The following is a 17582-nucleotide window of genomic DNA, read 5'->3' on the forward strand; positions in this document are numbered from 1 at the left end:
TTTTGTCTTAAAGTAGGGTTAGACATTGTTAATTTCTTATCCTATGATGTCCATTATTTTTATTATCTGTGGTTCTAATTAAGGAAATTTAAGTGGGATTTTGTAGTGTTTCAGAGCATTCTGATATTATATATTTAATTTCCAATTATCCATGGAACAATTTTGCATACCTATATGTGTGAGTCTCCCCTCCCCCCTTTTTTGGGGAGAATGATTTATTTAGAACCTACAAAGGAATATTTTTTATCCTCTTCAAGTTTAAAGAAATGCAGATTTTTCTCCAGCCTTCTCTTATATTCAGGTTTGGTTTGATAGGATTTGAGTACAATTATTATTATTACTTTATTATTATTATTTTTTTTTAGAGGGGGGAAGGAGGGAGAGAATCTCAAGCAGATTCCACACCCATTTGGAGCCCAGTGCGGGACCCAAACCCACAACCCTGAGATCATGACCTGAGATGAAATCAAGAGTTGGATGCTTAACCAACTGAACCACCCAGGTGCCCCTGGGTACAATTATTTTTCAACTAGGAATCTTTTCAGACCAAACTATAAGCTTTTGGAACTGTTACTTTCAGACATTTCTTTTGAACTGTAGAACTTTGAAGGCCGTCATCCACTCAATGCTGGGGAACAGAAAGCAGGCACCCATACTCATTTTTCTTCTCTGATATCTTGTTTAATTTTTACTGCTCATTTTCTTAAGAATCTAGCAGTTCATGCTACTGAGGCTACTTAGTAGGGTGTTATGTTCCTCAGGACTCCAGGTTTCTGGTGATTCATATAACCAGTATTTTATCAAGGAATAATAAAAGTACAAGAGAAAAGAAGACTGTGTGTTTGTGTGTGTGTGCACATGTGTGTATACATACATGTGTGTTTTAGTTAACTTCATATTTTGGGGGAAATATGATTGAAAAAAATCTCCATATTGGGTTGGCTAGTCCATTTTGAAAGAGTTAGGGGTGAATGGGGGTTAAGAAGCCCTCCCCAGGGACGCCTGGGTGGCTCAGTGGGTTAAAGCCTCTGCCTTCGGCTCAGGTCATGATCCCAGGGTCCTGGGATAGAGCCCCGCATCCGGCTCCCTGCTCAGCAGGAAGCCTGCTTCCCTTCCTCTCTCTCTGCCTGCCTCTCTGCCTACTTGTGATCTCTGTCTGTCAAATAAATAAATAAAATCTTAAAAAAAAAAAAAGCCCTCCCCATATCAGTAATTTTAATTAGGTTTGATAATCCTTTGGATAAATAGTTCAACCTGATGGTTCCCAAACTTTGAGTGTCATTGGAGAGCCTTTTTAGGATTCCATGGACTTTTTCTTCTCACTTCCATTGAGAATGTGAATACTGCATAGTTGAAAGCCTTCGATATACCAATTACGGTGTTAGTGTGGTGATGAACAATTCTTAGTGTGTTGGGAAGACAAATAAAGGATAATGAGTGATATGATCTATTAGAGTTATGGGAGTATGCAGTGTGGGATTCAAGCCTGTTTCTCATAGGAAGAACATTTAAGCGGAAGTCTAAAAGAATTTTAGGGCTTAGTTCTGAGAAGAGTCAGGAAAAGTGTTCTGGGCTGAGTGACCAGCATGTACAAAGGTCTGGAGGTGAGAAGTGGTACACTATAGCATGTTCTGGGAGCTGAAAGAGAGAAATGCATAAAGGAGAGATAATTTTGAATTGAAACCATTTTTTTAATTTCTTGTTTGAAATGCAATGCATAGTACCAAAATCCACCAAAAAAATCAGTAGCCACTATATAATACCTTTATATTTTAATAATCATAACAGTATCTGCAGTCCATTTAAATATGGACACAGGACATTCTTTAGTAGTCTAGAGAGTGCTCTGTGTTTGCAGATTCCTTGCAATGACTATATAGTGCATAGCTTGGCAACAACTGGCTTAACTCGTTCATTTTTGCCTATTACTGTGAAGGGTGCTTTTTGTTAACTCAAATGTTTAGAGTATGTTTGCCATGTTGTAATTAGAAGTAGACATTTTCTCAGGGTCCAGTGCAGTAGAATATGGCAGGGCACCGAATAAGCGCTAGAAGACAGAGGGAAGACCACCTTCTGTTATAGCAGAAACGCAAGTCTTTCAACACTGTTTGTGTGCCCTTGCCCAATCTTTGAAGTGATGATTGAAGAGCCTGGGTGCTTGGTTCAGCTTTTGAGTTCTGATAAATGAGACCCGACTGTAAACTGGAAGATAAGGGTGTTTGCAACTTCTTGTGTAAATAAAGCATGGTTTTGCATTGCAGTGGTTATTGATTTCATAGTCTCTGATGAAGATGAATGATGCCATGAATTAACAGATTTAAAACTAGTACCAGTGCAGCTTCTTTTTTGGTTTGGATTTATTAAAATACATGTGTGTTTATTGCTTTATTTGAATGGGGAAGGGGTGAAAAATCTGAACACACAGAAACCAAGTGAGGTGGAGTTTCAGAAGATAATTCCCAGCCTCACAATTCCCCGTAAAATTCTTTTCCTGTGGGAAACTTTTAATTTGGAAGCATTCAGCCTAATGTGGGAACCACGATTAACATTTTCTGAAATACTGCTACAAGAAAAGCAGAAATGTACTGTTCAGGAAGTTGAATTTACATAGTAGAAAAATGGGCTGTCCTGCAGTATTTGGTAGTCTTTGTTTATTAGTTGTGGTAAAAATTTGTGTGTGTGTGTGTGAGAAAGAGAGAGAGAGAGAGAGAGAGAGAGAGAGACTGTTTGTATATTTGTCTTTGTTTCCTTTACATCAAACCAGCAAAGCCCTAGAAAGTGTGTTTCACCACAAACCAGCCCAGTACTGGACCCTAACTGTACACAAATACTTTTTTTTTAAGCTCTTTTTGTTTTCTTTTCTTGCTGAGTAAGCTGTAGTGTTTCCTTTTCTTTCTTTCTCTCTTTCTTTTCTTCCTTTCTTCTTTGGGGGAGGGGAGTGAGTGTGGGAGTAGGAACAGCAAGAAGTCAACATCACAGAGCTTCTTCCTTTTTCTTCCCCTCCTTACCAGGAGGTTAACTAGGAGTCTTCATGTGTTGTTTTTTAATACCAAGTCAGTAATTAGCATAACCCAGTTATCTTTATACAGAGTTACGGGATTAAGACCTTGACAGTCTGATGAGATATCAAACTGGAGGCATGGGAGGAGGGGGACAATGAGGTTAGACTACTGGGATGGTCTTGAATGCCACCCTCAGAGTGTATGTAGACTTGATTCTGTAGGCTCTGGGGCAGCTAGAAGTTTGTAGCTGGAACCTTGGGAATTAAATGCTATGGAGGAACTTTCACTGGTTACAGTTAGCTTTGGCTATTAACAATTATTTTTATCTACTTTAACATGGGGAACCGGGGGAAGGGGCAGGAAACTAAGCTGGCATTATGGTCACAGGAAAGAACAGACTGATTTGGGGCCTTTTCAAACTGCAGACCTTTGTTACTGACCAATGCTTAATTTGGTTTCTGCGTTTTGTTATTTTTTTTTCTCCTGCCTTTACCTCATTTACCTTAACGACAGCTCCCCCCTCTAGAGCTCAGCTAGGGCAGGCTGCCACTGCGGATTGGGGGGCCGAGAGGTCCAGAGCAAGAAGAAAGTGGGTTGAAAGCAGAGTTCTGTTTAAAGAATTTTCTGCTGGAAACTAGCCCAGAGGGAGTAAAGAGGCGCTTTAATGAGGAGCAGCTGCGGAGCCGACGCAACCCACATGAGACATTTTTTTCCCCTCCGTTCCACATTCTGTATAGTTTTTTAAAAAATCATGATTTTGAAATAGCTGTTTTGTGAAGCACGCCTCTCTTTTTCTTCTTCTTGTATGCGGTGGGGTTTTTCTTTGTTGTTTTATTTTCTTAATGACCAAATCCTCACTAAAAAAAGCTAAAGGCAGAGCTGCAGCAAAGCCCTGGATGCAATTTGGGCTCACCCTGCTGATACAGAACATTCGGTGGAGAAAACAAGGAGAGAGAACACTGGCTTTTATTTGGAAAAGGGGGCTTATTTCCTGCTCAGACTTCAGTCTTCTTGGAGCTGACACAAGCTGCTACAGTGTTTTAAGCTTTTCTCTAGATGAGTGGCTATTCACTTAGGAAACTTGAAAGAACAAAATTTTCTGTCCTGTATTACTAGGGAGACTGATGCTGAACTGCAACCATTGCCAGATAGATTGGAATTGCTATTCAAATCCCAGCTTCGTTGAAATCTGTAAAGTGACCACATGTAAACGCATCCAAGCTGCTGGTGACATGTGAGAGTTGGGGTCTGTTTCTCATCTGTTTTATTGAGGGGGCACGGTATGGGCGACCTTCTAGTTGGAATGCTTTCTAGTTCCACGGGGAGGAATCCCTTGTTTTTCTCCCTCTTTTCTTCCCTCCTTCCTCCCCCCACTCCATTCCCCATGTGTGTTTGAGCAGTAACAATGAAAGAGTGGACTTCTTTATGTCAGAAATGGCAGATTTTTTCAGAAGAAAGGTGTGTATATATCTGTATGGGCCTGATAAATATTCAGATTAATTCACGGAATTATTTTAAAGGGAAAAGCCTCCCAAAACTTTTCCTATATTCCCAGCCTCCTCTGTTAACTGTATTCTTTCAGAGTTCCAAAGCTAGAGAAGGGGGATACAACAGGAGGAAGTCACTGAGTTAACTGCTAAAATAAGTGATAAATTCCCTTCAGAAGGGAGGTCTTCAGACAGTTTTGGGAACAAAAGGCAGTGGTTAGATTTATTTATTTATTTATTTAAAGAAATTTTTTAACACACACCTCTAGTTCAAGATATAGGCTAGTGGCTGGGTGATGGACATTGGGGAGGGTATGTGCTATGGTGGGTGCTGTGAAATGTGTAAGCCTGATGATTCACAGACCTGTACCCCTGGGGCAAATAATATATTATATATTAATTTAAAAAAGATATAGGCTATTTTCCAAAAATTATACTGCAGTAATAACTTAATAGAACTACAGATTTCTGAGAGAATTTGGATGATTAGCTCATGTTTCCGGCCTCTGACCAAACCCAACTTGAGCCGTCTCAAGAAGGGAGCTATTGTAGTTCTTATTTTCAGGCAGAGTCTTAATTTCCACTCAGACTAACAGGGCATATGGTATATTTGTATTACAGATAAACAGGGATTTGCAAATTCAAAAGGTCCCCTGCCTTAGGAAATAGGGGTCCTTTATTTCTGTCTCTCTCATTTACCCATTTACCTGCTTTCTTCCCATGTCCATAATTCCCCTTAGCCTCCTAGAGCATGGGGGATAATCTTGTACCTCAGGATGATTCTTAGGGTTGATTTAGCCCGTGTTCTGCCAGACAGAACAGAGTGTGGGTTCGGTAGGGGATTTGGGAACATATTTGGATTGAGAGACCGATTTTATCCATCACATGATACTTAACCTTTTTTGGAGCCAGTTGCTTAGTGGTATATAGGTGATTATGGTATTCAGGGTACCTGTACCAGGTGTCTCAAGACATGCCCTCCCCTACAAAAAGAGATCAAATGGGAGTTCGAGAGAAGCTCAGGAAAGACATAACATAACAATGGCTCAAACAAAGTAGTACTGTACTGACAGAAATAATGGAGTGCATAACATGACACTGCATCTGCTGTTGGGAGGATCAGAGATGGTTGAGATGGTTCAGAAGGAGCTTAATGGAAGACATAGATTTTGAGCAGACCCTTTGAAGCAAGGATGGAAGAAAGGAGCATAAATTAGAGACATAGCAGATGCGAAAGTTTTAGAAGATTTTTATATAGGGAACAGTAGACAAGAGTATGGACGTTATCTGGAGTGGTTTACTTAGGAGTAAGGAATTGGATGATAGGAGCCCAGCAGACGAGTAGGCCATAGACTCTAAGAAACTTGGATTTGAAGGGCTGGATGCTGAGCAGAGAAGTAACATGATCAAAATTATGTTTGAAAAGGCTTATTCTGTAAGTAGTATGCTTAGGTTTAGTGAGGGATTTCCTGGCTATCTTCATGGAGAGATGTGAATAGGATGCTGATGCAGCTAAGATGATAGGGCTGACTGAATAGATGCCAGTGTTGGGGTAAGACCTAGTAGAATGCATTCAGTTAAGTGCTGTTTGATGTTTCAATAAAAGATTTAGGTAAAGATAGAAATATAGTTGTAGATGGTACAAAAGTGCAGGAAATTGCTAGATTCACAGACAGCAAATTTGGGGCAGGCCATTTAGCTTTGGTGTTCTTATCAGTAAAATAGGGGTTCCGACCAGTTGATTTCTGAGGTATGGTACAGTGCTGAAATTCTGTGATTATAGAAATAAAGTGTAAAAGTTATCTCAAAGAAACTTGGGGTACAGATTCAGCATGGTGACAGGTCCAATTATTGCATTCAAAACTGTGTTGTACAAGTATAGGATGCAAGAAATACAGCATGAGTAGTTTGTGTGAAAAAAAGATGTGGTATTTTAACTATATGTTCAGTAGCTCATAATAGTACTTTTTGTCTTCTAAAAAAGTGAACACAGTTCTAAAAAAGTGAACACAGTTTTATGCTGCAGTAGTAAAAATGTAGTGTCCAGATTGTCCCAAGTTCTATGCTGTGCTGGCAAGATCACATGTGTTATTCTTTCCACCCCCCCATTTGGGGCACTGTGTTTGTTTGTTTTTAAGATTTTATTTATTTATGAGAGAGAGAGAGAGAACGTGAGTTGGGGGGAGCAGAGGGAGAGGGAGAAACAGGGTTCCCACTGAGCTGTGCTGTGCTGGCAAGATCACATGTGTTATTCTTTCCACCCCCCCATTTGGGGCACTGTGTTTGTTTGTTTTTAAGATTTTATTTATTTATGAGAGAGAGAGAGAGAACGTGAGTTGGGGGGAGCAGAGGGAGAGGGAGAAACAGGGTTCCCACTGAGCAGGGGTCCCTGAGATCATGACCTGAGCGGAAGGCAGATGCTTAACCGAGTAAGCCATCCAGGTGCCCCTGGAGCCCTGTGTTTTAAAGAGGTTTTTGATAAACTAGAATCATCTAGTAGGAGGAGGCAGGATGGCCCAATGTTTGTGGTACATGGGCTTTGGAGTTATATGTGGGTTTGAACCCTGCTTTTGCCATCTCCTAATTGTGAAATATTATTCCTAAGCTTCAAGGTCTTCAGATGCGAAAGTGGATCATAATTTATCAGTACTGTTACAGGGAATAATAAAAGACATAATATAATAAAAGACATAATAGCTGTAAAATGCATGGCAAATACATAATATACAGTAAGTGCTTCAAAAATGTTGGTCACTGTTATTACTATTTTTAGCAGAGAAGAGCCACTGAAATGGTGAGGAGGTCTGGAAATAATTTTATACTAAGGCATAGTCCAAAGTACTGAATCCTGTAAAACAGAAACCAAAGGGTCAACATAACTATCTTTAAGTTCTTGAAGAGCTACATGTTAAAGAAGTAGAAGGCTTATTTTTTATTCTAGAGGATGGTAATAGCCACTAAGTGAAAATTTTAGGGAGGCAAAAAATTTTTTAAATGAGATATAATTCACATAGTATTAAACTTACCCTTTCAGCTAGTATCCAAAATTTATAAGGAACTTAGCAAACTCAACACCCAAAGAACAAACAATCCAATCAAGAAATGGGCAGAGGACATGAATAGACATTTCTGCAAAGAAGACATCCAGATGGCCAACAGACACATGAAAAAGTGCTCCACGTCACTCGGCATCAGGGAAATACAAATCAAAACCACAATGAGATATCACCTCACACCAGTCAGAATGGCTAAAATTAACAAGTCAGGAAATGACAGATGCTGGCAAGGATGCGGAGAAAGGGGAACCCTCCTACACTGTTGGTGGGAATGCAAGCTGGTGCAACCACTCTGGAAAACAGCATGGAGGTTCCTCAAAATGTTGAAAATAGGGCTACCTTATGACCAAGCAATTGCACTACTGGGTATTTACCGTAAAGATACAAACGCAGTGATCCGAAGGGGCACGTGTACCCGAATGTTTATAGCAGCAATGTCTACAATAGCCAAACTGTGGAAAGAACCTAGATGTCCATCAACAGAGGAATGGATAAAGAAGATGTGGTATATATACACAATGGAATACTATGCAGCCATCAAAAGAAATGAAATCTTGCCATTTGCGTCGACATGGATGGAACTAGAGGGTATCATGCTTAGTGAAATAAGTCAATCAGAGAAAGACAACTATCATATGATCTCCCTGATATGAGGACATGGAGATGCAACATGGGGGGTTAGGGGGATAGGAGAAGAATAAATGAAACAAGATGGGATTGGGAGGGAGACAAACCATAAATGACTCTTAATCTCACAAAACAAACTGGGGGTTGCTGGGAGGAGGTGGGGTTGGGAGAGGGGGAGGGGGTTATGGACATTGGGGAGGGTATGTGCTATCGTGAGTGCTGTGAAGTGTGTAAACCTGGCGATTCACAGACCTGTACCCCTGGGGATAAAAATACATTATATGTTTATAAAAAAAAAAATTGGAAGGGGAGGCGAACCATAAGAGACTATGGACTCTGAAAAACAACCTGAGGGTTTTGAAGGGTTGGGGGTGGGAGGTTGGGGGAACAGGTGGTGGGTAATAGGGAGGGCACGTATTGCATGGAGCACTGGGTGTTGTGCAAAAACAATGAATACTGTTATGCTGAAAAAAATAAATAAATTAAAGAAAGTGAAAAAAAACTTACGCTTTTAAAGTGTACAATTCAGTGGTGTTTAGTATATTCACAGATATGTGTAACCATCAACAGTATCTAGTTTCAAAAACATTTTTATTATCCCCACTCTCAAGAAGCTCTCTCTGTTCCTTAGTGGTTTCTCGATTTTCCCTATTCTGGGAATCATCCCTATTCTGGATGTTTCATAAAAATGAAATTGTATACTACGTGGCCTTTTGTGTTTGGCTTCTTTCAGTTAGCATGATGATTTCAAGGTTCATCCATGTCATAGCATGGATCAGATCTTCATTCCTTTTCATGACCAAATAATACTTTGTTGTATGGTACCACATTTTATTTATCCGTTTATTTTTTAATTTATCTATTTATCAGCTTATGGATATTTGGGTTGTTTCTACTTTTTGCTATTATGAATAATAATACTATGAATATATTTTTTTAATTATTTGACAGAGATCACAAGTAGGCAGAGAGGCAGGCAGAGAGAGAGGGAGAAGCAGGCTCCCTGCTGAGCAGAGAGCCCGATGTGCGGCTCGATCCCAGAACCCTGGGATCATGACCTGAGCTGAAGGCAGAGGTTTTAACCCACTGAGCCACCCAGGTGCCCCTCTGAATATTCTTTATGGATTTTTGTGTGGACTTAACATTTTTAGCTATCTTGGGTATATACCAAGGAGGGGAGGCAGAAATTAAGACATCAGAAAGAAAGAGCTTTCTTTTCCTTTCTTTTTCATTTATTTATTTTTTTAATTTAAATTCAGTTAATTAACATATAGTGTATTATTGATTTCAGAGGTAGAGTTCAGTGATTCATCAGTCTTACATAATGCCCAGTGCTCATTACATCACATGCCCTGCTTAATGCCCATCACCCTGTTACCCCATCCCCCCACCACCCTTCCCTTCAGCAACTCCCAGTTTGTTTCCTGTGATTAAGAGTCAAGAAAGAGCTTTCTATCAGAAATCCACCCATACTGAAGACTGTTCTGTTGTTGAAGTAGTGAGCCATTAATTTTATTTTACTTAACAAATGTATGGTGTTTACTATGTGCTGGATACCATTCTAAGTACTTTACAGTTATTTAAAAAACCTATGAGGTAAGCACTATTATTAAATCCATTTTACAACAAGGAAGTTTAATAACTTGCTCAAGGTCACCCATCAAGTAAATGTGGAGCTGTAATTGAAATCCACACGGTCCGGTTCTAGAATCTGTACTCTTAATAGCAAGAACAATAATAACTTCAAGCATTTATTAAATTCTTACTGCTACTCAGGCACTGTGCTTAACTGTTTATATTCAAGGATAGACTGGCAATCATCTTTTAAGGATATCTTAGAAAGAATTACCTCATTGGGTAGATACTACCTTAGGGTGTGTTGAATCCCAAGATCCTGTTATTCCAAGGGTAATATCTGGCCAGAGGCTTTTAAGACGATCAGAATTTATATCAAAAAGGAAACTGAATATGAGTGTTGAGTATTATAGGAGTTCAATTAATAAGACTTGTCAGAATATGATAATGTTATATATAACTTAAAAGCAGTAACCAAAAGTGACTTGAGATTGTGAAGGGAAACCTTAGAAAAATGGAAGAATTAAAGTTTCATGGAAAAATGATCCCACTTTCCAAATGTTCAGTTTCAAATACTGCAGAGTATATTAAGGTAAGTAGATGACTTTTAGTAAACTGAACTTATGGAACCGGAGCTGTTTATGTGGGTACATGAATGTAGTTGCTTAAAACCAAATCAACAACAGTAACAAATGCATATGAGAGGAAAGAGCAGTGCATCCCAAACTCAAAGTTTCCCCCACAATTGATGGGGAAGGAGAAGAGGAAATCAGAAATCTAGACTAAGAATTCACCAAGCTTTGAGGTAGAGGGAGTCCTAGAAACCAAATGTAAAAAGATTATAATGATAGAAGGATGGTCAGAGACACCCATACAGAAAGAGAATTTCTTTAAGTAAGTATTTTTAGGTTTATTCTTAATTAATTTATTTAGAGAAGCGGGGAGGAGAGAGGTAGAGGGCAGAAAGAGTGAGAGACAATCTCAAGCAGTCTTCACGTCCAGTGCAGAGCCCAATGTAGGGCTCTGTCTGACAGCCCAGAGATCATGACCTGAGTGGAAATCAAGAGTTGGCAGATGCTTAACTGGCTGAGCCACCCAGGCACTCCAGAGAATTTCTTTATGATGAAATTTCAAACTGAACTTGACAAGGGGGAAAGTCATTGCTCTTAGAGCATAATTTCTGGGCAATAATTAGAATGAAAATTTTTGTAAAGGGGTAGGCAAGAACTAGATGGAGAGAAAGGGAAACTATCTGTGAAATTAGGCCACAGTTACAGAAGTTTGGTTGTGATGGAAGAATTTGGAAAGAAAATTAGGGCTTAATGAAAAATATTCACTAAAACATTTTAAAAGAGATTTGTTAATTTAAAAGAGATTTGTTAGGTTAAGAGATCTGTACATGTTTTAAGGTAAAGAAATAGGCTGATTGATGTCTAGCCCTCTGGAACGTTTTAAATAAGAAATTAAGTATTAGTATATTAAATTTCACATAAAAATAAGGTGTAGTTCTATATATGGACTTCAGGAGAGTAAGTTACTTGTACATTATATTATCTTTGTGGTGGTCTACAGACCCCTCATGATCTGCCTAACAGTATGGCTCTCATCCATTTATCTGGCACTTGTTTCCTTAATCCCTTTGGGAGAGTCACAGAGGTCTCTTTGCTATTCCTCAAACATGCCAGGAAAATTTTCTATTTTAGGTCCATTGTATTTGCTGTTCCCTCTGCCTTGAACACACTCCTTCCTCTTGATACCTGCTTGGCTAGTCCCTCACGTCGTTTAGGTGTTGACTGAAATGTACCTTCTCAATGAGGCCTTCTCTGATTTTCCTATTTAAAACCAAAATATTTCATTTTATCTGTACCCTACTATTTATTCCCAATTCCATCCCTTCACATCCCTCCTTTCTTGTTTTATTTTTTTCATAGCACTTAACTCTACCAAACAAATTATATGTTTTACTTATTAATCTCGTTTTTTGTCTTCCCTTACTAGAATTTAAAGTCCATGAGTTCAAGGACTTTCCTAACACTAGACACTAGAACAATGTCTGGCACATAATAGGTACTTACTAAATGTTTGTTGCATGAATGAATGAGTGCAATATTCTTTGCAGAAACTGATGTGAGAACATTCTTCTTCTTCATTAACATCATTATTAATGAGCATGTTGGATGCTATATATGGAATTGGGCTTCATATATTTTCTTATTTGAGTTGTCAAACTTTTTCTTTTTTTCTTTTATTTATTTGAGAGAGAGAGAAAGCAGAAGCAGGGGGGAGTGGAAGAGGGAGAAGCAGACTTTCCACTGAGCAGGGAGCCCAGTGTGGGGCTTGATCCCAGGACCCTGGGATAGTGACCTGAGCCAAAGGCAGATGTTTAACCAACTGAGCCACCCAGTCATCCAGCAAACTTCTATAAAGCACCAAATAGTAAATATTTTTGCAGGCTAAATGGTCTCATCACAACTACTTAACCAAATTATTATAATGCATGAGTAGCCATAGACAATCCATAAATGAATGAGTATGGCTGTGTTCCAATATGACTATTTATGACACTGAAATTTGAATTTTACATAATTTTCAAATGTCACGAAATATTTTCTTTCTTTGGACATTTTTCTAACCATTCAAAAATGCAGTAACTATTCTTAGCTCATGGGACATACAAAAATAGGCAGTGGGCCATAGTAGGTCTACAAGCTGTATTTGCCCACCACTGCTTTTACTGGTTTCTTAAACATACCGTAGTTGAAACTTATTTTCCCATACTTGGTAGGGAGCAACAATGCAGATTAAACCCTAGTGACACATAATTCAAGAATATTCTTTGGCTCCAGAAATTTTCATATTGTTTCATTTTTGTTTTCCTGGGAACCTTATGTTTTCTTTACATGTTCATGATACTAATATTTAAGTGAATTTGCATTCTCTGAGCAGATGCCACATGATGGTGTTGGGGAGATCTTGGTGGTGTAATAGTCCAGGAGCAAAGCTGGGAAAAGCCCACCCAGGTTTAAAAGTTTGCCTATTTATAGGTGAATAATTTCCGTATGGGTGAATCAAGAGTTGGTCAGCCAGGCTTAACGCCCATAGGATTGCCACTGTGAATGAGAATTGTGTTGCATTTTTTTTTTAGCATTATCCATAACAGACCTCTTAAATAAGTTACAAATGCTTTTAGTAATATAGCTATTACTATATAGCTATAGTAATTTAGTAATATAGCTCAGGGATAATTTTAGCTATGCTACATTGGCAGTTCTTCTACTTTAAAAAAATCAGAAAATAACCTATTATCAGATCAAGCTGTGATTTGAATAAAGCATCATATTTTTCTCGATAAGTGCAAAAAGAGAAAAACCATTTTTCATTTGCAAAACTTTTTAACATAAGGCTCTTCACATACTTGATTTTGTCCAGTTCTTATAACAATGTATGTAGCTTTATTAACTATTTAAAATGTGAGAGAACTGGGGCGCCTGGGTGGCTCAATGGGTTGGGCCTCTGCCTTCGGCTGGGGTCATGGTCCCGGGATCGAGCCCCATATCAGGCTCCTTGCTCAGGGGGGAAGCCTGCCTCTTCCTCTCCCACTCCTCCTGCTTGTGTTGTCCTCTCTCGCTGTGTCTCTCTCTGTCAAATAAATAAATAAAATGTTTAAAATAAAAAAAGATTCCTCAACACACCATATGGAGAATGTTATAGAATGTTATTCTTGAATTGTTTACTCTTCTTCACTTTGGCATTTATATGATACCTTAGGTATTTTTGTGTTATTATCATTATATTTTATGCTTTTTTATTTGGTTAAAACTGCCTGCTATTTATATTTTAACAGATACAAGCTTTTGAAAAAGCCCCATTCCACCCTTCCCCTTTCCTATACCTCCTTTTTTCTTTCTCCATCACAGAGAAATGTAACCCCTGAACATATCCCAGAAATCTAGATGTAGGCCAGTTGATGTCTTAATAGGAACAAGAAAAGGACTTATTCCTCAGTACCTCATTGAGAGAAAGCACCAGATATTTTATCTGTTCCAAATTGGAGAGGATAAGGGGGTGGATCCATGCACTTTCATGCGAATGTCCTAATCTTATCAAATGGCTTAGTCAAAATGAGAACGGTAATGAGTTTAAACCAACAACACAGCACAAACAAGTGCTGTTACATCCTACCTACACAAGCAAAGCTGTGGTTGCATTTTGTCTTTGATAAGGATTGTGCTGACTGGCCATGGCAGACCATGCTGGGTCACCCCCCTAGTATTCTGTCACCTACCAAGACTCCAAAGGACACACGAGTGTTAAGTTCTCTAAGCACCTCTCGACCAAGGCAGTTTTTTGAAGGTAATATTTTTTTTTTTGTTTATTTTCAGCGTAATAGTACTCATTGTTTTTGCACCACACCCAGTGCTCCATGCAATACGTGCCCTCTCTATTACCCTCCACCTGGTTCCCCAACTTCCCACCCCCTGCCCCTTCAAAACCCTCAGGTTGTTTTTCAGAGTCCATAGTCTCTCATGGTTCATCTCCCCTTCCACTTTCCCTCAACTCCCTTCTCCTCTCCATCTCCCCACGTCCTCCATGTTCTTTTTTATGCTCCGCAAATAAGTGAAACCATATGATACTTGACTCTCTCTGCTTGACTTATTTTGCTCAGCATAATCTCTTCCAGTCCCATCCATGTTGCTACAAAAGTTGGGTATTCATCCTTTCTGATGGAGGCATAATACTCCATCGTGTATATGGACTACATCTTCCTTACCCATTCGTCTGTTGAAGGGCATCTTGGTTCTTTCCAGTTTGGCGACCGTGGCCATTGCTGCTTTAAACATTGGGGTACAGATGGCTCTTCTTTTCACTACATCTGTATCTTTGGGGTAAATACCCAGCAGTGCAATTGCAGGGTCATAGGGAAGCTCTATTTTTAATTTCTTGAGGAATCTCCACACTGTTCTCCAGAGTGGCTGCACCAACTTGCATTCCCACCAACAGTGTAAGAGGGTTCCCCTTTCTCCACAACCTCTCCAACACACGTTGTTTCCTGTCTTGCTAATTTTGGCCATTCTAACTGGTGAAAGGTGATATCTCAATGTGGTTTTAATTGGACCAAGGCAGTTTTATAGGTTGTACCTTTAGGTCTCTCAATTTACAATCTAGTGTTTTCTTGAATGCACTGCATTATCTTGTAAGTTTTTGGACTTAAAAGAAGTCATATGTTTTCACGGACTCCTCTCTTTTCCATACAGATGTCCGGAGGGTTTCTTGGGAGAATATTGTCAACATCGAGACCCCTGTGAGAAGAATCGCTGCCAGAATGGTGGGACATGTGTGGCCCAGGCCATGTTGGGGAAAGCCACGTGTCGATGTGCCTTGGGGTTCACAGGCGATGATTGCCAGTACTCGACCACACACCCCTGCTTTGTTTCTCACCCTTGCCTGAATGGAGGCACCTGCCACGTGCGTAGCCGGGATGACTATGAGTGCACCTGCCAAGTTGGTTTTACAGGTAACAAATGTGACTCAGGGCCACATTTTTCTACTCTCAGCAGATACTCTTCTTTAGCATCTGTTAGATCTTGACATGCTGCTCTTAAGGATCCTCTAACTCTGGTATGCGTTTAACATCATGATAAGGAACTACAGTGTTCAAGACAACTATCTTTAACTTCCTTTTGAGAGTTCTAAGAGGAGAGAAAGAGAAAGGCAGAAGTATTTGACTTCCTAAATTATGTGTGTCAGGATTGGGGATCAGAACTTTACTTCACTGTCACTAGAAGAAAAGCTGTCTGTGCTATTGATTACTTGCTTCTTGAAATCTCTCCCTAGACATTCAGAGCACTGGTTTTTCCGGTTTTCTGTACTCTGACTATTCCTTTTGTTTCCGCGTTGCCTTGTCCTCATCCGTTAAATTTTTGCATTCCCTGGAACTCTAGTTTGAGCCCACTTTTGAGCCATGTCATAACTCCCCCAGCTCACTGTCTCCAGTGGGTTCAGCTGTCATTATCTTCATCAGTTGCTGGTGACTCTTATAGTCATCCTTTTCACTCCACCCCTACCCTGACATTCAGGCTCATATTTCTAACTATCTGCTGCATATTATCCTTAGAAACTTGGCAACAGTGCCTCACACTCAGCATGTTGATATAAATGGGTGGTGGTGACGTATAGTCCAAGTATTTCAAACTAGACCCCTCCTCTCCCTTACCCTTAGACACTGGCCCCTAATCTAGTCCCTGAAGCACCTCTCACCTGTCTACTCTTCTCTCTTTCCTCTCCTGCTCTGCAGTTGAGGTCCATCTTGTCCATGTTGGTGACAGCTCAGCCCCATCTGGGTTCTTGCAATTGTTCCCTAACTGGTTTCCTTGCCTTTACTTTCTCCCTGTCTTGCTCACCTGTCCCATTGCCTCATCTTTGATCATAAAAGCCGGTCTTCTCATAAACGCACCTACTTAAATGCCCAATAATTTTTATCATCTGCAGAGTCAACTGCAAACTCTTTTACATGGTTTCATTGCCCTTCATGGTCTCAGCCTTACATCTTTTTATAGCCTCACTTCCCACAAGCATCTAGCTCTAGTCACACCAACAACATTCTCATCATTTCCTGAAAATGTCATACTTCCTGTTGCTGCCATGCTATTGCATACCCCTTTGCCTGGAATGTCCTTTTCTATAATTGGTGATTGCCCAATGTTATTTAAAATTCTGTTTTAGTGACTTTTTTGTGATTCCTTTAGGCAGGTAGTCTTTATGTTCTATTATCTTATATGTCACATTTCATTGTAATACTTTTTATATGTCTCTCATCTGACTAGATTATGAGTTCTTCAGAGGTGGGTTTGAGCTTTATTCAAAATGAACCATAGATATTTATTAAGTTAGGTGAGGAAAACAGAACCATTCACTATTTTGTCCCCTGCTACACCAACATTTCTATAAATATGATAAGCAAAAATTAAAAACATACTCAGTAAACTAAACTGGATTGGTTAGTTTAGAATACTTGTTTTACAGATTTTTCATTAAAAGGTGTTGGTAGAGGTAGAGGATAGTTAGAATGGCCCATTATCTTCATCATGACTATGACAGAATTGTTGTTGTGATTCATTAAAGAGATTTGGTGGTTAAAAGAATAGTTTTTTCCTCATTGTTAGTTTTGAATTGTTTTGCTCCCCAACAGAAGGGAAGGCCTAGCCATTTAAACCATTTTAATCCTGACTAGTGGAAATGGCAGTAATGTCTTCTTAATAATTAAAATGTTACTCTGAAATGATCCCCATATTAAACCTTCTTCCTTTGCCATTAAAAGGATCTCTTCTTGGTGTTCTGCAGGGCTCTGATTATTTTCATACATCTGTCACTTTTGTCTGTCTTTGGGAATACAACAGTTAAGTTTACCCTTTTGGTTTTGTGGTAGCCCTTAGATTCCACCTAGTCAGACCTTCTTAGCTTCAATCATAGCTGAAGAAACAGAGTTGGGAAGTTAGTGCCTATATGTAGCAAAGGTTCAAGACCTTTCTGTTTCAGTTGTAGGCAAATATTCTGTACACACGGTTTTCAGAAGGAACCATTTTTATCTCTTCTCCACTGTAGGTAAGTTCCTCTCAGAGGAGTGAAGAAAAAATTGGAAGAAGAATTTTAGTTCCTTCTTTTTCTCTCTGCTTAGCATCCTAAGATACATATGCTGTGCCCAGTTTTTTTTTTTTTTTAAGATTTTATTTATTTATTTGAGAGAGAGAATATACACAAGTGGGGGGAGGGGCAGAGGCTAGAGCAGACTCTCCACTGAGCAGGGAGTCTGATGTGAGGCTGCATCCCAGAACCCT

At 39.4% G+C, this 17582-nt stretch overlaps 1 protein-coding gene across 4 annotated transcripts in view; it reads left to right on the plus strand.

Moving 5' to 3' along the window:
- The window catches only part of NOTCH2 (notch receptor 2), a 169941-nt gene that overhangs the window by 60429 nt on the left and 91930 nt on the right, over positions 1–17582 (plus strand). For all 4 annotated transcript variants that reach the window (XM_046005562.1, XM_046005571.1, XM_046005580.1 and 1 more), the window contains exon 3: positions 15003–15262. In XM_046005562.1, the coding sequence (XP_045861518.1) occupies positions 15003–15262 (260 nt within the window). The remainder of the gene's footprint in view (positions 1–15002; positions 15263–17582) is intronic.

The sequence above is a fragment of the Meles meles genome, chromosome 1 (assembly GCF_922984935.1).
Source record: "Meles meles chromosome 1, mMelMel3.1 paternal haplotype, whole genome shotgun sequence".
In the NCBI taxonomy this organism is placed as follows: Eukaryota; Metazoa; Chordata; class Mammalia; order Carnivora; family Mustelidae; genus Meles; species Meles meles.